The sequence below is a fragment of the Mustela lutreola genome, chromosome 1 (assembly GCF_030435805.1).
Source record: "Mustela lutreola isolate mMusLut2 chromosome 1, mMusLut2.pri, whole genome shotgun sequence".
In the NCBI taxonomy this organism is placed as follows: domain Eukaryota; kingdom Metazoa; phylum Chordata; class Mammalia; order Carnivora; family Mustelidae; genus Mustela; species Mustela lutreola.
In genome coordinates, this window is record NC_081290.1 from 275,970,698 (window position 1) to 275,995,439 (window position 24,742).

The 24,742-nt window shown below is 34.8% G+C and overlaps 2 protein-coding genes across 2 annotated transcripts; both read left to right on the top strand.

Annotated features, from left to right (window-relative positions):
- Positions 1-9,575: 9,575 nt before the first annotated feature.
- LOC131810096 (olfactory receptor 8I2) lies at positions 9,576-10,508 on the top strand. Its single transcript, XM_059137749.1, has one exon. The coding sequence runs from the start codon at positions 9,576-9,578 to the stop codon at positions 10,506-10,508; it is 933 nt and encodes a 310-aa protein (XP_058993732.1).
- Positions 10,509-16,957: 6,449 nt separating this feature from the next.
- LOC131810174 (olfactory receptor 8H1-like) lies at positions 16,958-17,923 on the top strand. The gene has a single exon (XM_059137850.1). It carries the CDS (start codon positions 16,958-16,960, stop codon positions 17,921-17,923), a length of 966 nt encoding a protein of 321 aa, XP_058993833.1.
- The last annotated feature ends 6,819 nt before the right edge of the window (positions 17,924-24,742 follow it).

Consider the following 24,742-nt stretch of genomic DNA (forward strand, 5'->3'; position numbering starts at 1 on the left):
TGAGCCACCCAGGCACCCTAGAGTGAATTTTCTTAATAGTTTAAGGCTGATATATAAAAGAGCAATAAAAATTGACTTCTCTGATCTGAAGGACATTAGTTATAAACTAAGATAGTTCCTCCAAAGGACGTTAACCAACCGAAGTTTTCCCTGAAGTTTGCTTTATCAATGGCTGTGCTTTGTGATGATCTTGTTTCTGGTTATGGTTTTTCAAATTAAAGCAGTATAATTTAACATAATTTGATGACATGCAAATGAATGAATTCTTTCTTTAGATCTATGGCCAATCTGAAGATATATGTTTGATTTTGTTGCTGTTAAAACCTCCGTTAGTAGTAGAATGCTAATGATAGGCATCTATCTATAGACATCAAAAGATATCTATATAACAAGCTATTTATCGATAGATACATAATTTGTATGGCAAAATTAAGGCATTAGAGTGTTTGGCCCTACTTTAATGAACAGTCAGACAATCCTGAATTAATATACATAGATGTAAATATTACACATTTTCATGTTCCAATTTAGTTAAGTTCTTTTGCAGGAGAAAAAAACAATGCAGATAAAAACATATCATGTTGATGTATATGGAATTGAAAAGGTCAGGGCACAGATTGTAATTGCTTTATTATTGAAAAAATGTCATAAAAAGAAGGGATTAGATTTGTTTTACAGTGTTTAACGGATTTAAAAATGTATGAAAATAAATAAATAAAATAAAATAAAATAAAACAAAAAATCAAGTAAATAAGAAACTAAAAAAAAAAAAATATTTGAATTAAGTGCATTTGGAAATCAAAGAAATATATCTTTAACCCCAACTGGACTTCTTAGAAGCTGTGTGGAAATACATTCAACTCAATGTAATGAGACTTTGCAATATATGATATCCTGAGTTCAAGGGAGATGCATAGAGAATAAAGATAGCTTGGAAGATTCAAGCCAAAGACGGACAACAATTTGGTGAGAGTTTGAAAGGAGCAGTTTTAATTATCAGATGGATGCTATGTATATTGACTTAATGTCATTTCAACAGTTAGGCATTGTGCTGATGGATATTAAATAGTTTATAAGTTAGGAATTTCAAAGAGCTGAATATGGCTTCTTTTTTGGTGCCATGTTCTTTTTTCAAAATTATATAAATGCAAAATTGGACAAGATGTTATAATTTGTTCTTCTGGTGAGAAAACCAAGTACTGAAGAAAAGGAAATGGTTGGGTAATTAGTGGCAGTCTGAATTTCATTCCCATTCCCTTATAACTGTAAATGGCATTATAGAGGAATTTCTTTTGCAAACTAAATAAGAAAACTAAGAAAGTCTGAGAGTCACATTCATACTTTTTTTAGATATCTGAGCATTTTATACTCACTAAAGAAATATAGTTATTTTTATGAATGTCCTTCAGACTCCTAAAACCCAGCATTTTAAAGTAATCTCACCACTGTACTTGTACCTAATTTCTATTCTTATATTATTCTTTTTCTGGACAAAAGTATTTCCATACATTCAATCACACCAGTTGAGTATCTAGCATGTCAGCATAGATTCGTCTATCTTACTTTATTCAAATACTTATTGTTTTGGGTATTATTGACTCTGGTTCCCAAATACCCTTAAAATCAGTTTCCTCTTCTCCATTAATCATTAGTGCTGCTGTCTCAGTTCAGGTCTTGTGTTCTTGAACCCTAACTGTTGAAATAGTCTTCTGACTTCTTCCATCACTTCCCTGCCCTCCCCTGTGTCTCTATTCTTCTGTCAGAAAAAGGTTTGGTCATAATTCTTTCCTTAATGCCACATACTTTCTCTCATTTTAATAATTTATACTTATCTTTAATCATTCTCCAGGGCCAAGAGCAAGAGCTCCCATCTTTCTGAAGATCTTCTTGATAACATCCTTGAGAAAATTATATTTCTTCCTCCATTTTTCTATGGTTGCATTGTATTGTGACAATGGATTGAGAACTTCTGTTTTTACTCTTCATTCCTGTTCTTTTTTTAATTTTTTAAAATATTTTATTTGTTTGACAGAGAGAGAGAGCGAGAGAGGGAACACAAGCAGGGGGAGTGAGAGAGGGAGAAGCAGGCTTCCTGATGTGCAGGGAACCAGATGTGGGGCTCCATCCCAGGACCCAGGATCATGACCTGAGTTGAAGGCAGGTGCTTAATGACTGAGCTACCCAGGCATCCCTGAGCTGTTTAGTCCTGTAAGGAAAAGACTGCATCTTATTCAATTTCACAGTCTCAAGATTACCGGGACAGTGATGATCACAATAGCAGGTACACAATACTTATTTTTTGTACACAATACTTACTTACTTATTTAATAAATCAGTGAGTTAAGTATTTCAAAGAGCGTTTTTGTTTTTTGTTTGTTTTGTTTTTACTTATGATGTAATAGTATATTTAATACTGAGGAGTAAATAAAGACAAATTTTAAATTAGGAGATTTTCCATCTAGTACAGTTAAAAGAATTCAGACACTTATAGGAGTCAGGATTTCAATAATATTTAAAATGGTGGGCATATAAATAGTAAAAAAAGATATAAGGAACTATTCCAGATGCATAGTAATGAAATATATACCTAACAAAATAACCTTTGATTTATTGAGCTCTATTATATAAGGCGCTTGAAAAGATATAAATGATCAATGGAAGTAAGGTATGATGACACTGATGATCAAGGACAATCCTCATTGAAATTAAAATTTGTCAAACCACTCTAGACTGTCTTCCACTAATATATAACAAAATGTTGTAAGTTGGTCCCAAAGCAGTGCTTCTGGTACTTAGCTAAAGGAAACAAGTTAACATTTACTCTGAATTACTTAAAAAGAGAGAGAGAGAGAGAGAGAAATCATGATGAATGTAATGTCCAATGTTGGAGAAAACAGTTTAATAAACGTGGGTGTACAGATGTAATAGATTATTGCAACCTCATCTATACAAGATATTTTGTATATAGTATTTAATTTCATCTTGACAAACACATGAGGCAGGTACTACTTTGTCGTTTTGTAGATATGGATGCTGAGGATGAAAGAGATTAAAAAACATTCACATGGTCATAAGGTAGTAACTGGTATTTCAAGACATAAACTCAGAATTATGTTTCTTAAATCTATGCATTTTTAACTATAGCACAGTCTTCATTTGAAAAGTTATAATTACAGAGACTTGGAAATTCAAAAGCATCAAAAATATGTGTGACATATTCTTAAGAGAAAAATATGGGTGCACACATAAAAATAGGATATGCAGTCCAGATTCTGGTTTCCAAATATCATACCCCCATAAAGGATGGCAAGGCTCCTTGGAGAAGTAGTTGTTTCTGGAGCTGAGTCCAGGAAAATATAAGATGAGCCTGGAGCTTATTGTGCTGCCAAAATGTAAGAGGTTAGAGGATAAGAAAAGCATGACCAAAGAATTAAGTATGTAAGAGTTAATTCAATGATGGTTCCACAGCAGACCTGAAATAATTTAAGCAACAATTAAATTATGATGGTAAAGTAAATGATGGTAGTGCTGGATAATCCAAAGAAAAAGTAATTATAGTGAGTGCATATCCATGTAACTAGCTAACTAAATAAATACACACAAGAAAGAACAACTCTTCCTTACAGAATAATTTCATTTAAAATAATCTCATTTAAATAATTTCATTTAAAATACGTCCTTTCACAAAGGTGGCAGGGAAGGTGAAGAAAGAAGACCCTTGTTCCTCTCAAAGCTGAAGCCAAAGCAAAGTCTTTGAAGGCCAAGAAGGCTAAAAGGCAGCCACAGCCACAAAAAATGACCTGCACATCACCTGCTTTCTCAAGGCCCAAGACACTGCTCTCTGAAGGCAACTCAAATATCCTCCAAAGAGCACCCCCAGGAGAAACAAGCTTGACCACCATGCCATCATCAACTTCTCCCTGACAACTGATTCAGCCATGAAGAAAATAGAAGACACCAGCTTGCTTGTATGCATTGTACATGTCAAGGCCAATAAACACCAGATCAAACAGGCTGTCAGGAAGCTCTATGACATTGATGTGCCCAAGGTCAATACCCTCAGGCCCAATGGAGAGAAGAAGGCATATGTTCCACTGGCTCTTTGAAGATGATACTTTGAATGTTGCCAACAAAATCAGGATCATCTAAACTGAGTCCAGAAGCCTAAATCTAAATCTTTTCCCCAAAATAAATATATAAATAAGTAAAAAAAAAAATAAATTGAAAGAACGGGAAAATGGAAATTTGCAACGACAACAACAACAACAACAAAAAAGAACACATAATAATAATTGGCAGAGGGAACATTTTGGTGGGTGCCCAAAAGAATAAAGAGAATATTTACATAGTCTAAATTACCTTCCTCAAGTGTATATAAATTACAAAGCAAAGTCCTAACTTTATGGTGAAAAAGTCCCACAGACACTATAGTAAGTAAGTGATCCAGTTTAAATCACTAGTAATATCACTCATTGACATCATGTATTCCCAGAGAAGATGAAAGGGCAATACACCACCTCTCTGGCATATTTTCCCTGTAATGAACTACCTCCATTTAAACACAAGAAAAATATCAGGTAATCTTCTACTAACTGCTTGATGAGTAATCTTGACAAGTTTCATAGTCACGAAAGAAAAGGAAAGAAAATGGGAAAGTCAGAGATCACAGGAGACTAGGGAGTGATGACATTAACTCAGCACAATGTTCTGGACTGGATCCTGGAACAGGGGAAAAAAAATTTGTGGCAAAACTGGTGAAATTGAATGAAATACACAGTTTAGTTATATTATTGATTCAATGTAAATTTTTTTAGTGGCAATAATTGTACTGTGATTAAGTAAGATGTTAACTTTATAAAGCTGGATAAAGTACAACTCAAAACTGTAAATCTAAAAGTATCTAAATAAAATACTGAATCTAGCTGGCAACTAGAACTCAAAATGGCTGATATAAGTAAATATGAATTCAACTGAGATGACATTCATTAAATTTATTAAATGTCCACTGACCCTATACCATGGCCAACCATAAGCCTAGAGGTCCACATATCAGACTATCAAAGAACTAAGCCAAATTTTGAATCTTGAAAGAAGCAACTAACTCTAAGTGATGTGAAAGTAGAGTCTGAGAAAGCTTAATGTATGCACACCTCAGAGATATTGCATGTTTGATTCTAGATCCGTACAATAAAGTGAGTCAAATGATTTTTTTGGTTTCCCAGTGCTTATAAGAGATATATTTGCATTATGCTGTAGTCTGTTAAGTGTGTAATACCATTATGTCTAGAATACCAATCTGCACACTTTAAAAATGCCAATGATCATCTGAGCTTTCAGTGACCCTTTTTTGTTTGTTTGTTTGTTTGTTTGTTTGTGGTGGAAGTTCTTGCCTTAGTGTTGGTGGCAACTAATTGATCAGGGTAGTAGTTGGTAAAGTTTGGAGTCACTGAGGCAATTTCTTAAAATAAGATGACAATGAAGTTTGCTACCTCAGTAGATTCTTTCTTTCACAAATGATATGATTTGTGATTCTTTTTTTTTAATCTTATTTATTTATTTGACAAACAGAGATCACAAGTAGGCAGAAAGGCAGGCAGCCAGAGAAGGGGAGGGAAGCAGGCTCCCTGCTGAGCAGAGAGCCCGATGTGGGGCTCGATTCCAAGACTCTTAGATCATGACCTGAGCCGAAGGCAGAGGCTTTAACCCTCTGAGCCGCTCAGGTGCCCCACCATGTGATTCTTTTTGATAACATTTTACTCACAGTAGTACTTTGTTAAAATTGGAGTCAATTCTCCCAAACCCTCTCACTGGTTTATCAACTAAGTGTATGTAATATTCTAAGTCCTTTGTTATTTCAATAGTCTTTGTGGCTTTTTCACCATGAGTAGAGTCCGTTTCAAGAAATCATGTTCTTTGCTCATTCATAAGAATCAATTCCTCATCATTAAAGTTTTATCATGAGATTGCAGCAATTCATATATAATAATGATAACATTTCAAGTATTGCAAGAATTACCAAAGTGTGACGAAGAAACATGAAATGAGTAAATGATATCGGAAAATGACACCTACAATCTTGGTGACACAGAGTTGCCACAAACCTTCAATTTGTTAAAAAACAAATAAACAATAACAATAACAACAACCTATAATATCTGTGAAGCCCAATAAAGTAAAATACAATAAAACAGTCTTGTCTGTACCTGTCACTTAATAGATGCTTAATAAATGTATGTTGAAGGGTCTGGATGATCCAGTCATTTAACCATTCAACTCTTGATTTCAGCTCAGATCATGATCTCAGGGTTGTGAGACCCTGAGACCCACATCAGGCACAGTGCTGGGCATGGAGTCTGCTTAAGATCCTCTTTCTTCCTCTGCCCCTCCCTCCCTGTTCCTTCTCTCTCTCAATATATATATATATATATATATATATATATATATATATATATATATATATATATAAATGTTCATTGAAAAAATGAGTAAGAGAATTGGAGGAAAAATGAGTTTTCAGGTATATAATCCAAATCTTTCAAAGTGTTATTTTTTCAGGATACATAGAAGAGCAAAACCAAACATCTATTCCATTTCTTTTGTCTCAATATCTGAGTACACCGATTATCTATAAATGGTATTGTACATATATAATAGATGTTATTCCTTCTTAAGAATCTCTGAATGATAAGTAAGATTAGAGATGCATTTTTCCCTTTCCCAATGAAGTATCTGTCTGGTTTCATCGTCATAATACCAAAATTTAAGTAAACATAAGTAAATAAGAGACTATAAGAATTACAGAAGAAAAATAATTTAATTAGACAAGTCTGTGAGATCCTTCAAACCTGATGTTTGTCAATCATCCATGGACATGAGGCATTTTTTAAAAATTTACTTTTGTGGGTCTGATCCTACTAACCCAGAATGCTTTTTAGGGGTGGGTCTAGGAAGTTTCTTCAAAAAAATAAACAAACAACAAATGAGATAATGATGTAAATTGAATTCCTATCAGTCTATCATGAAACTCAGAGTAGAGTGTAGAGTCTGATTTTTTTACTTCAAGTTTCTTATTTATTTTCCTAGATAGCACGCTTGTTCTCAATCAGGATTTTGTGCATGCACCATTGAACACAGTCAGCTAAAAGTCACTCAGTGCCTGCAATAAAAATAAATATGTAGATGATTTGTTGACATCGTAGTAGCATAATTTCAATATACAATAATACCATTTGATCAGTAAATAGCAAAAAGTTTATTTTTCCTTGCTGGGAGGGTTGTCTAGGAAGCCCAGGCAGAGGCAACAGTAATCTGATACTCTCTGGCATTGTGTATCTCATATATTTTTATAATATTTAGTGCTTTAGAAAAGCTTCATATATACACATATGTATGATATATACATTATATTATAATTACATCATATATGTATATATATTACATATATGTAATATCACATCATTGTATATGTGTTGTTAAATATATGATTGTATATTATATATCACATCATATTATAGTCAATATTATATAATATTTTAATATATTTAAATATATTGTTTATAATATATAAACATGTATCATGTATATATTACATATATGTTAATATTAAAACCCAAGTTTCAAAACTATATCAATTATATTTTTCAGTATGTTTATATAACCATTTAAACTGAAATAATGCAAAAGGAAGGAATATGTATTTCTGGAAACTTCCACTGGAAATGTATCTCAGGCAAATTAAGGATAGGCTTTGGGGTACAATTAAAATGCAAATCTCAAAGGATGCTAATTGGCCAATTCCTTTATGATACAAGCTTGAGAATTTAAGGAACAGATGCTGCTATGAGAAGACTGTTAACACACTAGATTTCTGAAGATAATCCTTTGTTTTGAGACTGCTTTAAAAATATATGAAGAATAAGACAAATCCTGAATATGAATCTAGGTTTGAGCTAAAATATTAAATTTTAATTATCAAGAAAGCATATAAAAATAAAGTTATCTTAGTTAACTTAGCTGTTTTATTCTCTTTTGTCAATGGAAGGTAATAGACACATTACCCAGAACTGTCCTCAACACCAGCATTTTTTTCATCAATTCCATAAAATTACTAGAGGTCCATTATATAGGAAATTTAGCTCTGGGCTAAACCACAGCAACAGATCAAAGCCATCGTACTAACAATTCATGAGATCCAGAACTGTAAATGAGGCAAGTGTATGTCAAAAATTATTGGTGAATTTGGTGAATATTGCTTGTTTTCTCTCCTGCCCTCTGACTAACCTGAAAATAACTGGAATATGTCTCGCAGAGAAGGTGTCCTCTGGATAACTAATTCCCAGGTGAGTCTAATCTTATCATCTTTCTGTAACTCTGTGTGTGTGTGTGTTTCTCACACTGCAAACCTTTTCCTTTTTACATGCTCGCCTATTCCTTCTAGTAAGACTTAAGAAAAGAGCTTCTAATAACAGGCAAGACAAAATTCCTTCATTGATTAAATGCTTGTTAAACAAATTGGTAAAGAATAAGGGCTCTTGTGAAGGTGGGACATTATTAACAAATGATTAAGTCTAATTGATAGAACGTCAAGTCCCTTTGGGTCCACTCAGATGGAGTGTCAAACATCAGAAACAAAACTTGCATTATCCACCATATTTATGTCAACTGAATTAGACAAACATGTTCTCTGATTTTCTAATAAGATCATCTTGTATTTTAACCCTTTGTTGTAAATATAGCAAATCGCATTCATTTTACTATTTGTAGTCTTTTTATTTTTGACTTGGAAATTGCCGTTTCGGGTGACGCATTGGTTACTGTCTGATGTCATCGATAACCATGTGCTCTATGTTGGGAGCAAACATGTTTGCTGAGTGCATATGCAAAACAATTTGACTATATTATACATGAATTCGTGTTTGGCCTTAGCTAGCCAACAGAAAGCGTATGTGACAAAAAAAGCAAGTATGAAGAATTTTAGCATTCACATATATAGTAAGCAGGATATTTTATATTTTTTTTCTTACAACATTTAACAAAGCTTTATTGAGTCATAGAAACGATTAGATGTATAGATGTGACCCTATAAAGTATCTGTTAGGTGTTGACAAATTAAGACCGCCACACAAGGGTATCATTAAATTCACGAATTATAGAACCTTCTCTCCTTAATAACCTTTATACTTTCTAAAAGTATTGTATATAATTAATTCCAGTAGATAAATTGCTAAATGTATGATTCGGGGCCCAATGATAGGCTGAGGTAGAAGAGGTTGCATAGCAGGGGGAATCTCTTCCAAAAATCCTTCCAGATAGCTATCTTTTAGAGGGCTACCAATTCCACACAACTGTCAGCTTGGAAGTTTTTACTACTATCTGCCAGTTCTAATTTAAAAAAATGGAAAATCGTGTATAGATTCTCAATTGAGTCAAAGTCACTAACTATGAGCTTGCCATCTTTTACTGTCTCATTATTGGAGTCTAAGTCAACTCTGATTATTAGGTCTTTAAGTTTGAATCATTCCCTAATTTTCATTACTGTCATTCAGCAGGTAAGTCAAAGGCCTGAGTTGATACAAATGACTGGGAACAATCTCACTGAGGTGACCTTCTTCATCCTTTCTGGATTTGCAAATCACCCTGAACTGCAAGTCAGTCTTTTCTTAATGTTTCTCTTTATTTATCTGTTCACTATTTTGGGAAACGTTGGGCTCATCATGTTAATCAGAATAGACTCTCAACTTCACACCCCAATGTACTTTTTCCTTAGCAACTTAGCATTCATTGACATATTTTATTCCTCCACTGTAACACCCAAGGCACTGGTAAATTTCCAGTCCCAACAGAAAACCATCTCTTTTGTTGCCTGCTTTGTTCAAATGTACTTTTTTGTGGGGTTGGTGTGCAGTGAGTGTTTTCTTCTGGGATCGATGGCCTATGACCGCTACATAGCAATCTGCAATCCCTTATTGTATTCAATGATTATGTCCCAGAAAGTGTGCAACTGGCTGGGAGTCCTGCCATATGCAATAGGCTTCACAAATTCTCTGGTATCAGTCTGTGTGATAAGCAGCTTGGCATTTTGTGATTCTAGCATCAATCATTTCTTCTGTGACACCACAGCTCTTTTGGCCCTGTCCTGTGCAGATGCCTTCAGCACAGAAATGGTCATCTTTGTTTTAGCTGGGATCACACTTCTCAGTTCCCTGCTCCTCATCACGGTCACCTACACTGCCATCATCTTAGCCATCCTGAGGATCCAATCTGCAGCAGGGAGACAGAAGGCCTTTTCCACCTGTGCATCCCACCTCCTGGGAGTAACTATCTTCTATGGGTCCCTGATCTTCACGTACTTGCAGCCTGATAACACGTCATCCTTGACCCAGGCACAGGTAGCATCTGTCTTCTATACCATTGTCATTCCAATGCTGAATCCACTAATCTACAGTCTAAGGAACAAAGATGTGAAAAATGCTCTCCTGAGAGTCATACACAGAAAACTTTTGTCATGACACATCTGTGCACATTACCATGCAAACACACTTGGATGGCTTCAGACACTCAATTGCTCCAACAGTCAGGAAAATCGTGGTGTAAACTCAAAAGGCTTAACGTAAACTAAATGATAACTTAGAGACTTGAAATTTGGGTGGTGAATTATTACTTTATTTGTTTATATTGAATACTAAACAGGTATATTAGGAGTTCATTTCAGCATGTAGATTATATATACCAAGCACCATGACAACAGGCACTGGTTGATATAGAAAATCTCTTGATCATGTGGATTAGTTTTACCACACAGTTAAAATTTGGACCATTTGTCTGTGAAATGTGAGCTTTGCTGACAAAGAAAATGATGTTTATGGAGTATGGTCTTTATCAAATGCAGCAGAGTTTAATTTCTAAAAAAACGTAATGTGCTTCCCAAAGTTCAAACATTTGGTAAGCATTTCAGTGTGTGCCTCTGTGTGTGTGTGTGTGTGTGTAGAAATAAAGCACTAGCTATGGGACAATTCCTAAGGCATTTGGAAGTATATTACAGAGATTCTTGCTGTTCCAAATCAGGCAGAGATGCTTGGTGAAGTCTATAGTATTAAAAGGAAAAACTGGGTTTTTATTTTGTTTTTCCTTAAAAAGAGATCGCAATTAATGGACTCCACCAGCCATTGTTACAAAATGTTACCACTGGAAAAGATGTATCCTTCAGTACTGTGTTTACCATACATTAATCACTGAGCAGTAAACCAAGAAACAGGAAATCAGTTTAAAATGTATGTTGAAAGGAACGGCAGATAAATTTGATGAAGCACTTCTACAAGAAAATGAGTGTGATCTATATTTTTTTCTGTCCAACAAGAATGTAAGCTCTTTCAGAGAAGTTTGCTTATTCATAATTGTGCTCTCCATATTTAGGAAATGTAACATGGACAAAATATGGAGGTAAATACTTTCTTTGTTGTCTGTTTGCCGGTGGAAGTACAGTGATCAATCCATAAAGGTGAAACATCCTGCCTTTCTCCATTTATATCTTATTTGAGTAGAATCTGGATAGTCATGTGCATATTGGCACTCAAAAAATTATTAGCTTAATTGAAAATTTTTATCTCTAGAATTCTTTCAAAAACATTTCTCATTTATATGTTAATATTGGAATAGTAATTAACAGATATATTTCTTTTCAAAGGATTTTTTCCCTTAATGGTTGGGATATGGAAATAAGTATACACAGAATTATACTTGATATATATGATTTTAAATAATTGGAGTACCCTCATATACCATACACCACAAACAAACCTCCTATTAAAAAAAAATCAGTTTTCAAGGTGCCTGTGTGGCTCAGTCATTAAGCATCTGCCTTCAGCTCAGCTTTAAGGGTCCTGGGATCAAGCCCCACATCGGGCTCCCTACTCACCAGAAAGCCTGCTTCTCCCTCTCTCACTCCCCCTGCTTGTGTTCCTTCTCTCACGCTTTCTTTGTCAAATATATAAAGCCAAGAAAGAAAGAAAGAAAGAAAGAAAGAAAAGAGAAGAGAAGAAAAGAAAAAAAAAAGAAAGAAGAAATAAATGAAGAAAGATAAGAAAATCAGTTTTCAGTCTTGGAAGTGGCTGATGGTAATGTATGTGAAAAGATCTATATGTGCGTATATACATATATTTGCTTTGGAATTTTTAATTTTCTTCTCTGATCTATATAACTAGGGCTTACTCATGCAAACTTCATTTTACAATGCAACATTTTGCCCTACAAACTATTATAAGTAACAACTTATGAAACATACTATGCTTAGATATGGACCTACTGAGGCTACTATCTCATTAAAATCACCTTTTATTAAGCCTTTGTGAGAATTTTTTTCCTTTTAAGCATAGTGTCAGATTCAGATTGGCCCTTATGAAGATTTTTCATCATTGAGAACTCTTAAACTGATTATATTTCCCTTCTTCCTTTTGCCACCAAAGATTTTCATCCATGCATTCTAAATACAATGCTCAATTTTTTATGATTTTGTAGCTTTTGCACATTATGTATATTAGCACATATAGTCTAATTGTATGTTATTTTTATCTTACATTGCATGTGTATTCTGCTGTAAATAATTTCAAGATTTAATATTTGTTTAACATGAATAAAGCTATGTATCTAATTGCTTTGTTATATTATTAATATTTTCTCGGTGATCTCTGTCTAAGAGCAAAATAGAACACACTTTTCTTGCTCATTGTAAGAAGTAGAAATATATTTTATTTGCCCAAAATTATGATTAAATGCCCATTTATGTTTTTCAATATGTTCTTCATGTTTCTTGCTGGTCATCATTCTTTCCTCCAGATGCATTTCGTACCTTCTTTCTGGACTCTGTAATATACATCTTTTCACAAGGGTCGTGCGTATCTTTGTCTTTTCTTCAGTCTTTCCTTCTGCTAGACTCTCCCAGAACTTTTGCCATTGACCAATCCAGAAAACCAACTCCATAATCTCTAGGACTATGTCCCAGAAGTGATCATAGTATGTTTAATTTGCCAGTTATCCTCTTCTTTAAAAAATACGCTGGAAAATTATTCAATTTAAAATATGTTTGCTGCATCAGGGCTCAATATAAAGATGCTGAGTATTACTGAGTATTCTTTTTTTTTTTTTTTCAAGCTGTTAAACCTGTGGTGCCTTTGTCATATACCTGTTAAACCTGTGTATTCCTTGACCATGCATTCTATTTTACCACATTTAACATACCTTTTATAGCAAATCAAAAAATTGTAAAATTATTCTTTTTTTTTTCTTAACTATAGAGAACAAACTGAGGGTTACTGGAGGGGAGGTGGGTGGGAGATGGGCTAAATAGGTGAAGGGGATGAAGGAGGGCACGTGTGATGAGTACTGGGTGTTGTATGTAAGTGGTGAATCACTAAATTCACTAAATTCTACACCAGAAAACAACATAACACTGTGTGTTAACTAACTGGAATTTATATTTGATTTTTTTATAATTTGTCAGAGAGAGAGAGAGAGAGAGCAAGCACAGGCAGACAGAGTGGCAGGTAGAGGCAGAGGGAGAAGCAGGCTCCCCGCCAAGCAACAAGCCCGATGTGGGACTCGATCCCAGAATGCTGGGATCATGACCTGAGCCGAAGGCAGCCGCTTAACCAGCTGAGCCACCCAGGCGTCCCATTAACTGGAATTTAAATAAAAATTTGGAGAAAAAAGTACAAACTCCAGTGTGGTTTTTAACACAATTAGTACCAAAATAAAATGATGTGAAACATTAGGAATGTAACTAAACCAAGGGAGAGTTTGTTCAATTAATGCACAGTTAAACCAATAAAAACAGACACTAAGCCTTTGCAGTAGAGAAAGATAGGCTATTTATTGAAGGGGCAAAACCAAGGAGAATGGCGAGCTAATTCTCCGAAGTCCTGAACACCTTATGCCTTGCAAGTGAGGATTTTTAAGGGCAAAATCTGGGGCAGTCTCCTGAGTAGGTGAAGGCATTGACTGGAAACCCATGAGGTCATCCTAGCAAATGTCCTGGTATCACTTCCTTGTATCCTCTGGAGGTCTCTTCCATTTCAAGAGACTTGGAATCTGAAAATATTTCTTTATTCTTTATATCAGAGAGTTCATTAGGTACATCTGATGATTCTATCTCTAGGGTAATGCTGGCTCACTCCTTGTCCTCTAGGTTCCTTTGAAGGACAAGCATCCTTATCCTTTGAGCTTAGGCTTACGTGTTCCTTGACTGGTCCTATGCTTGGGGTTCATAGACCCTCCTGTGTTCATTCTTCCATCTGAACTGACAAGATGGACCCCAGCTTCTGGAAGAAGAAATGAATTTTGCAGTACATTATTTTTACTATTCCATTTGTCTGAACCTCACTTCTGCAGATATTTTTGGGTCTACTTCACTTCTTTCAGTGTGACCCTCTACCTGAAAAAAAAAAAAAAAAAAAAAAAAAAAAGATTAAGAGAGTAAGTCCAACTGTCTTCAAGCACTCTCTTCCCTTTGCTTTTCTCCATAGCACTTGTCACCATTGGCATACAGATACTTCACTGGCATTTCTCTGGTCACCCCAGCCCCCAGCACAGAATGATACTTACCACATAGTCCTTGCTATTCCTCCAACTGCAAGGTCCATCCAATGCATGGAGCCTTTGTACAGATGTTCCTTTTGTCTGAAACACTGTTCTCCCATGTACCAATATGATTAAATCTTCCTTCTTTCAAATCTTCACTCAAATGCCAATTTTTCATTGAAGCCTACCTTACCCACACGATTTCTGATTGCTTCCTCATGCCCCTACACCAGGACTCTCCATTCCCTAAGCTGTTCCACATTTTAGTTTTTTATAGTACATTCCCTTCCTAACATGTTCTATCACTATTTTTTGTATTTTTTTTTGTTTCCCCCTGCTAAGATTCTATAAATATAATAATATTTCCCAAAGCAATGCTTCCTCAAACAACAAACCAGAGATATTTGAAGCTAAAGGTGTGTGCATATTCAGGAAGGGGCTTACACAATAGGGAATTCAGCATAGAATGGGAGGGGGTTGGGGAAGTCATCTTAAGGTGAGAGAGTCCAGGTCCTGGCTGATCAAAGTCTGGAGAGAGCAGGCAAAGGTTAGTGTCATCAATTCTCTGGCTCCAATTGGTTCAGTATTTGAGTGCTCAAAGAGGTTTAAATTCTGCAAAAATAACCCAAGAATATGCTTTAGTTAAGAAGTGCTGGTCAGGCATATATCACAAGATGGCCAGGACCTAAAATGATTTTTCTCATGTTAAGAAAGCTTTGTCTTATCTCTTTTTTGGGGGACACCTAACTCTTTCTGCTTGCAATCTCCCATGTAAAAAAGAATCATTCAGCTTATTAAACTTTTGTTTTTCTTTTGTTACTATGTCATTCATTATGGGAGAAGAGGTATGCCTAAAACAAGAATCTAGAAAAGTAAAGATTGTTTTTCCTTCCCTACAAAAGGAATAGAGGGAATAAAATGATAAAACTTAGATAGCAATTGATGAATTTGAAAGCAAGAAAAACTGAAATAGCTTCTTCACTACCCCAGTCAAAAATTTAGAGCATCACGAAGGAAAATCAAACCATCAGGCTTTTCACTGTGTGGCTTCTAAGGGAAAAGGCAATTATTTTCTCAAACCGAACATAGCCACATGTAGTCCTTGAACTTTTGTTCTTGGAAACATGCCAAGCAATCTTCCTTGGAAATTGGTCCACAGGGATGACCATACATCAGATTATCGTCAGTCCCCAGTATATGAGGTGCCCTGGAATTATCAGGGCAAGACATACTCTGCTCTGCTTATGTTCACTCTAGCTTCCTGGTATTCTTTTTAGAAATAATTTCCTGGCAAATTTTCCATTTGACCAACACCTGAACAAGATTTCTAGGTTGATTAATTTTTGTCTCACAATAAAAGAAAATGAATACACTAAAATTTAAAAAGAACTTATCTCAGAAAAAAGAAGTATTATATCACAGAAATTTTCAACTCAAATGGTTACCAAATTTGATTTGTGGGAAAAACTTGAGGTTGACAAACTTCTAAGCAGATAATATTGGAAAGGTTTTTTTTCCTCCAAATTTGGTTCACAGTAAGTATTTTTCTCTCAAAGTTAGAGGTCTTCAGTTAGGATGGAATTTAATGGGAACATTATCAGAATAGTATGCATATACCTCTCATTTAGACCTCACCCCAAATAATGCCAGGATTTGTGAAATCAGAAATATAGAGTTAATGGAATCAGAGTCTATAAATAAAGAACATAGTTAATTTTGAATAATCAGGTTAAGAAAATATCTTATCTTTTAAAAATTAAAACTAACATGTGGTCGATAATTTTACTATATCTTACTAAAGTCCCCTAAATTTGAAATCTGTAATTTGTATTAAATAATATTGAAAAAAAGACACAATAATTAAAACTTGTTTTTATATCACCATTTGTTGTATACCCAACTTTTTTCCAGGTTTGCTGAAATGTATTGTAAGCAGGAATATAGTATTATATGCATGCTCTCTGGAGACAGGCTATCTCGGTAGAATCAGAGTGCTAACACTGTGTAGCACTGACTCTGGATAAGTTACTCAAACTGTGCCCTTTTTCTTGTCTTAAAAATTGTGGCTAACAGTGACACTTATGGAAGAAGAATCTCATAAGAACTAAATGCATTAATAAGTATTTAGAACTGGATCAGTCTCATTTTAATTATTTGATATAGTAGCTTTAATTATATTGTATTTAAATGTCAATTTATGTCTACTTTTATAGTTGGCAATCCAGTTAAGATTGTTTTTCAGTCATGGTCTTTAAACCACTCATCACGAGTTTCTAGAAACATAGTTATAAATATGGCATGTGGTTTCTATAAACACAAACCCTTTTGAAGTCATTCCTGCTAAGTATCAAATTTGATTTCTTCACAGTGCACAGCAGCTGGCACTATGGGTAGAAAGAATAACACACAGGTGCCTGACTTCATCCTTCTGGGGTTGGCAGATTCTGAAGAGGTCCAGCGAGTCCTCTTCGTGCTGTTTCTGCTCATATACCTGGTTACCATGCTGGGCAATGCAGGGATGATAGTGATAATCCGCCTGGATCTCCAGCTGCACACCCCCATGTACTTTTTCCTCAGTCACCTCTCATTTCTGGACCTTAATTACTCAACTGTCATCCTACCGAAAACCTTAGAGAACTTACTGACCTCCACCAAGTATATTTCCTATGTGAGCTGCTTCACCCAGATGTACTTTTTCGTTTTCTTGGGGGCCACAGAATGTTTCCTTCTCTCCTCCATGGCCTATGATCGCTATGTTGCTATCTGCAATCCTCTGCACTACCCAGTGGTTATGTCCACGAGATTCTGTGGTTCCCTCATCTTTGCGTCCTATTCGATTGGCTTTGCGGACTCCTTTGTTAACGTGCTTTGCATGAGCAGATTGCATTTCTGTGACTCCAATGTAATCCATCACTTTTTCTGTGACACATCCCCAGTTTTAGCCCTGTCTTGCACGGACACAAATGACATAGAAATCATGATATTTATTGTCGCTGGCTCCACCCTAATGGTGTCTCTTATCACGATATCTGTATCCTATGTGTCCATTCTGTCGACTATCCTGAAAATTACTTCCACGTCAGGAAAGCGAAGAGCCTTCTCTACGTGTGCCTCTCATCTCCTAGGAGTCACTATCTTTTACGGCACTATGATTTTTACTTATTTAAAGCCAAGTAGTTCTTACTCCTTGGGAAAGGATCAAGTGGCTTCTGTTTTTTACACTATTGTGATCCCCATGCTGAATCCACTCATTTATAGCCTTAGGAACAAAGAAGTGAAAAATGCTTTCATTAGAGTCATGCAAAAGGGAGAGGGCTCTGGGCACTTGAAACAAGCAATGCTAAACTTTTAAGTTCATCCTGAATCATCCTCTCTACAGTGTATTTCCTTTGTCTCCAAAACCAACTGAATCCTTTAATTTGTTTGTATTTCCATCGAACCATTCTTTATTTCACCAAATATGATCTTGGATATTTCCAGGAAGATGTCTTTAGAAATTCCAAGTTATAATAGAAAGCCATTAGGTATGTTTTAAACCTGTGATCTAAATATATGTGTTTGGGGGCACCTGGCTAGCTCAGTGGGCTAAGCCTCAGACTCTTAGTTTTGGCTCAGGTCATGATCTCAAGGTCATGGGATCCAGCCCTTCATTGGGCTCCATGCTCAGTGTGGAGTATGCTTGAAATTCTCTCTCTCCCTCTCCTTCTGCCTCTCTCAATAAATAAATAATAATAAATAAGTAAATACATAAATCTTTTTAAAATAATATATGTGTTTTTAAGAGCAACTGATATGCAAAATGAGACAATATAGTTGTCTTCTTTTAAACAATTTCACACAAATTCCCATTAACAGTCTAACTTCAGGGAATTTTATTATGGAAAAGAGCTCCATTTGGGGTACAATGATAGCTGTTTCAGCTAGTTCATTTACTATATGGAGAAAAAAATACAGCAATTACCAGAAATTGCTATGGAATCAAGGATTTGGATTTTAAATCTACTAACATTAAATAAATAAATAAATAAATAAATAAATAAATCTACTAACATTCAGCTGTATAATCCTTAATGGATCAGCTTCATTTTCCTCAACTGCACAAGATAATAATAAGTCTAGGGCCAATGACTTAATTATAAAGATTAAATCATATAATGGATGTAAAGCATTCAAGGGAGTTCTAAAAGATGCTGGTCAGTATCATTAGAAGGCTTACTTTCCTGCAATATTTTTTTAAAGATTTTATTTATTTTTTGACGGACAGAAAAAGAGAGAGAGAGAGAGCACATAAGCAGAGGAGAGGCAGAGGGAGAGGAAGAAGCCCAGTGCAGGGTTCTATCCCAAGACCCTGAGATCATGACCTGAGCTGAAGACAGATACTTACCCAACTGAGCCACCCATTGCCCTTCCTGTACTATTTTTAACGCACAATGGCTTTTTCTTAAAAAAAAAAAAAATCACTTGTGGGGCACCTGGGTGGCTTATTTGGTTAAGTACACAGTCTTGATTTCAGCTCAGGTCATGATCTCAGGGTCATGGGATGGAGCCCTGCATTGGGTTCCACATTCACTGTGGAGTCTGCTTTAAATTCTCCCTCTCCTTCAGCTCTCCCCCCTCCCAAAATAAATAAATATATAAATGCATAAATAAGTAATCTTTAAAAAAGAGAATATTCCCTTGTGTTTTGTAAATTACTTTTGGCGAATTTATTTGACAAGCAACTAAGAAAAAACTCAACTCTTCACAATTTTGAATTTAAAATGGTGTCTGTTAACATTGGGCAACATGCTAACCATGGACACCACGAACAAGAAGAAGGGGATAGAAACGCCATAGCAGTCATTACAGCTTGGTGTGTGTTCCTCTGGATCTACAGTCATGAACACATATGCGTATATTACTTACATAAGTAAAATTTCTGTCATTTTCTATGTGCTTTTCAGCAGCTTTCTGTATACACTTACAAGCTTAACCTTTGATAATGCCTTTGTCACTGAAATATGAGATGAATGTGTATGAATATTTGGAAAAAAGAATGAAGAACTCTCCTCTTGAAAGGCTTTGAATCTGAAATGTAAATGCATCAATTTAAAAATTTGTATGCAGTGGTATCTCTTTGGTGGCTATCTACTAAATATTTTTTTAAAAACTTACCTTTCTGTAACTTGTCAATAAACTTCAGGAAACTGCTGCCTTTTCGTGTGTGTGTGTATGTGTGTGTGTGTGTGTATGTGTGTGTGTTTATATTACAGATTTCTCCTAAGTTTTATAAGTTTGCTACGGTCACTAAAAATAAATTTTGAGTTAAATGTTTGACTCATTTGTTCTAATCTTTTTAACAGAGACGAGTTGTAAAACTGGGAAATGATAGTGAATTCAGAATTTGTAGCAACCCATTAACTGTAGTCAAACTGCTGAAATTTCCTTTATTTTTTCCTTTTTTCCTCTACATAATCTGAGCTAGTTTTCATTTTCTGCTGTGTAGATGTTAAAAGTGTATTCTTCCATTTTCCAAGAATTTGATTTTTTTGCTTAAACTCTTGTAATTTGTTTTCATTTCAACCAATCATACAGAATTTTTATTTCTGAAATGTAACTATAGTTTACTATTTTTCCTAAATACTTTCTAAAGGTTTAAAATAAAATGCAACAGTACATTTTCTCTTTTATAAGTTACAAGTTTAAAAGTTTTTCACTAACTGAAAATGTCAACAAAACTATTCAAATTTTAAATATGCATTATTTTCCTCCATTTAGTTTATTTTAAAATTTCCATTCTCATATATCATTCCACTTAAAATTATCATGACTCATTTTTGCTTTGGTATCCATTGGTCTAGACTCTTTATTGTTATTGTTACTTGTTTTTGTTTGTAATCAGTAATAAGTATATGATAAATATTTATTGCTTAATAATATGTTTTTATAGTTGGCCATTCATTTTGCATCTTCACTATGTCATTTAATGTATTTATAGGCCTTTTCATTTTTCTTTTCTATAAACTATGTTTTCATCTGTTTTTCTGTTGATGTATACTTTTATGATTATGAAATGTATCCTGTTGGTTTGAGTTGGCAAAAATGGCTAAGAGATTCTGTGATTTTGTAGATAGCACTTAAGTTGAACAGATGCTAATTAAATTAAAATAAATTGTAATTAAAGTAGGGTTACCACATCTTCTTTATAATATAATTTAAGAAGTGTGTATGTTATTAAAAATATGTAATATAATCTATGCATGATATAGAAGATTTAGACTATTTGTGTTTACCCTATGAAATTGTTATATTAGTGCATACCATATTGTACATAGGATGTGGCCAGACATAATTTAAGATATATTCTTCTTGCCATACAAAAATGTTATTTATTACAAATATGATAAAGAAAATAAGAGTAGACTAGAGCATGAAAAAAATAGGAAAAGCTGTGTCTGCTTCCAAATAATTGACAAATATAGTATCTATAAGATATCAATAATGTGCTAGACAATACTCAGAGGCATATATACGTATACATTAACATAATTTATCCTCACAAGATAGGTACTAGCAATATCCAAATGTTAATCTCATATAGTGGAAAGCAATCTTTCTATTCCTTCAGGCAAAGATGTAAGAATAATCCATAATTTCCTTGTTATGTCACATTCCTAACATCCACTCCAATGGCATCCTATGTGGACCCTAAAAACAAAATATATCCAGAATCTATCTCTCAGCACATTCTCTTTCACCACACTGGCCCAAAGGACCACAGTTTCAGAAGCACAGCTGCAGCCCCTGACCTTAGCTCTCTTGAATCTAATCTCAGTATAAAAGCTAGAGTGGTAAAACAGTAAATTGGATCATATCACTTCTACAAATCCAATAACTCATTCCTGGTCATAGTATTGTTGAACATCATATTGTTCATCATATTTACTTTGTTTCAATAACATGTCCTCCTGGGGCACCTTTAAGCATCCAACTCTTAATTTCAGCTCAGATCATGATCTCAGGGTTGTGGGATGGAGCCCCACATCAGGCTCTGTGCTCAACAAAGTGTCTACTTCTTCTCTATCTCTTTACCCCTTTCCCTCTGCTCCTCCCCCTGCTTGTGCTTGCTCTCTCTCCAAAATAAATAAATCTTTAAAATCTTAAAAAAAAAAATGTATGCACTCCTAGCTCTCCCTGTGCACATTAGTCTCAAAGTGCCTAGAATTATCCCTTTCATCTCTTGATCCTGAAACTTCCTTTTCATAAGCAAATGTGTATTAAAACTTTTTTCAAATGCAAATGCGATATTTCTTTCTTAATAAGAATATCCCTTACCACCTGATTTAAAATTTTACCTCCTTCTTGCCCTTTTCTGTGCTTCATTTGTTTCCAATAACAGTATCTCTCCAGCTAATAAATATATATATTTGTCATTATATATATGTGTGTGTGTGTATGTGTGTGTGTACACACACACACATATATATATATATATGCACCATGCCTAGCGTGGAGCCCAATGTGGGACTTGAACTCACGACCCTGAGATCAAGACATGAGCTGAGTTCAAGGGTCAGACTCTTAACCAACTGAGCCACTCAGGCACCCCAACCACCATTTTATATATTTAGCTTGTATCCTTTGTTACTTGTATTCCTCTCCTACTACCCCTATATCATAAGCCAGGATTTTTACTTACTGTGTATAGTGTTGTATCCCATCACCCAGAATACTGCCTTAATAAATGTTTCTGAAGGGAGAATTTTGCAGACAGTAAACCTGGAGCACAAAGAGATTAACTGGTTCATGGCCACTCCATGTTAAAAAAAAAATTCACGCTGGAACTCAACATTCTTCAACATCACTCTGGCTGAGAATACCACTATTATCAGAGGTGAAAACAGAGAATTCATCATCATAGTAAAAGAGCATTAAATAAAACACCAGGGGTGTTAAAACGTGCATGTTTCTGATACGCTAAAATTGCTAATGGAAGACCACGTGATTTTGACTAGCTAAATTTTCTCAAATATGCAGGCACAGTCCTACTTACAGAAAGAGTGAATCTGAAAGAAGAAAGAACAATTTATCTGACTATGGAATTGTTTTGGGAGAAAGAACCTGCAATAGTCAAGGCACAGAGTATGGTGTCTAACAAAGGATTCAGAAACAGTGTCTCAACAAAGAAGAAACAAGTACCCTCTGTTGTAACAATGTTGCAGAGTTTAGGGGGCTAGGGTCTCTGGATGCCTCCAAGGTTTCTTCTATATTGTTGCATTGGTGTCCCCAGATCTGGTCCTCTTCAGCATTATTAAAGAGGGGTCACCTAATACTCTACCCATTGCAGCCTGAGAGAAAGGGGAGGTTTTCATTTTGGGGAAACAATTCCCTGATTTGTTTTTTTTTTCATACAGACTTCTAAGGAGTACTTCAATTTACTTAAAAGACATAGGACTATTCAGGTCACCCATTTCCTCTGATAAGATCACCTTTAAGCAATTGTACATTTCATTTAATTTTCAAAATTATTAATAAAGAGTTCTTTGTAATATTCTATTACTATCCTTTTAATATTTCTGGGGACCGAGTGACAGCCCTTTTTTCATTCCTGATATTGGTAATGAGTATCTTCTCTCTTTTCAATGGTGGCCATGGGAATTTTAATATGTATATTTAATATAATACAGTTAACCTAGAATAACATACAACATAACTTTTAATGTCAGAAGCTTAGAGCCAATTTTTCTCTATTTTTTATTCTATTTTTGTCGTATATCCAATAATTAATGCATCAACATAGTTTTACTTCATTTACTCTTTAAAGAAATTATAATTAAATATCCAATATATGTTACATTTATCTTTATTTTAGATATTTTTAGTTTTATTCATTTCTTTGTGTAGACACATAATTTCTTCTGTTATACTTCTTTTGGCTGGATAATTGTTGAAGCACAAGTTTGCTTGATATAAATTATTTCAGTGTGTGTATATTTATTTCCTGAAAAAGTCTATTTTGTTTATACATCTTTTAAAAGATTTTATTTATTTAGTTGACAGAGAGATAGAGAGAGAGCACAAGTAGGGAGAGGGAGAAGTAGCCTCCCTGCTGAGCAGGGAGGCCAAGGCGGGGCTCTATTCCAAGACCTTGGGATAATGACCTGAGCTAAAGAAGGCAGACACTTATTTCTTCATTATATTTGGTGTGAGTCATTTCTTATGGCATCTGCTATATCCTTATATTTTCTCTTCTGTATGTGACATGCATGTTCCTCTGAGTGCTTTCATAATTTTCTATTTATCTTTATTATTAATCAGTGATACTAATGAGTCTAGGTGTGTTTCATTGGTTGATTTGTTTGCTTTTTGTACTTTTCCTTTCTAGGGTCTACTTTTTTGACTCATGGTTTGATATTTCCTTTCGTTAATTTTAGAAGTCTTGGCCATTATATTTTCAAACATTTCTTCTGATTAATTCCTTCTCTATTTTTTGTTCTGTATATTAGACTGTTTGATATTATGTCACAATTGTTATATACATTTTTCTCATTTTTTTCTCATCGTTTGCTTAATTCCTATTGTTTATCATCAAGTTTTCCGATTTTTTTCCTCATTTTTTTTGATCTACTGATGACCTGATGAAGGAATTGCTTGTCTCTAATACTGAGAGAGTCTGGGTGTGTGTTGAATGTCCATCATTGGACACTTCTTTGTGGTTTCTGTCTGTTGACGAAATATAGACTCACGTATATATTGTTTACTCTCTCCAAAGATCTTATTTTTTTAAGATTATTTATTTTAGAAAGAAGAAAGATGAACATGGGGAGAAGCAGAAGGATAGGGAGAGGATCTCAAGCAGCTTGGTGCTGAGTGTGGAGCTGGTTGTGGGCTGGTTCTCACAACCCTGAGATCGTGACCTGAGCCGAAATTGAGAGTCAGATCATTAACCACTTGAGCCACTCAGGTGCCCTGACGACTAGACCTTTTAACCTAGTAATTTAAATCTCTGGGAATACCTGTTTTTGAAAAGCTGCTTTTATTACTATTCTTATGAGCTATTCTTACTATTCTTGGCTGGGAACAGCAGAGAACACTTAGAGTGAAGGTAAATCCACTTTCTAGGCTTCTCTGCTCTTCCCAACAGCCAAAATTACTGGATTTAACATATGTTATGTGTGTATGTATGTAAAAT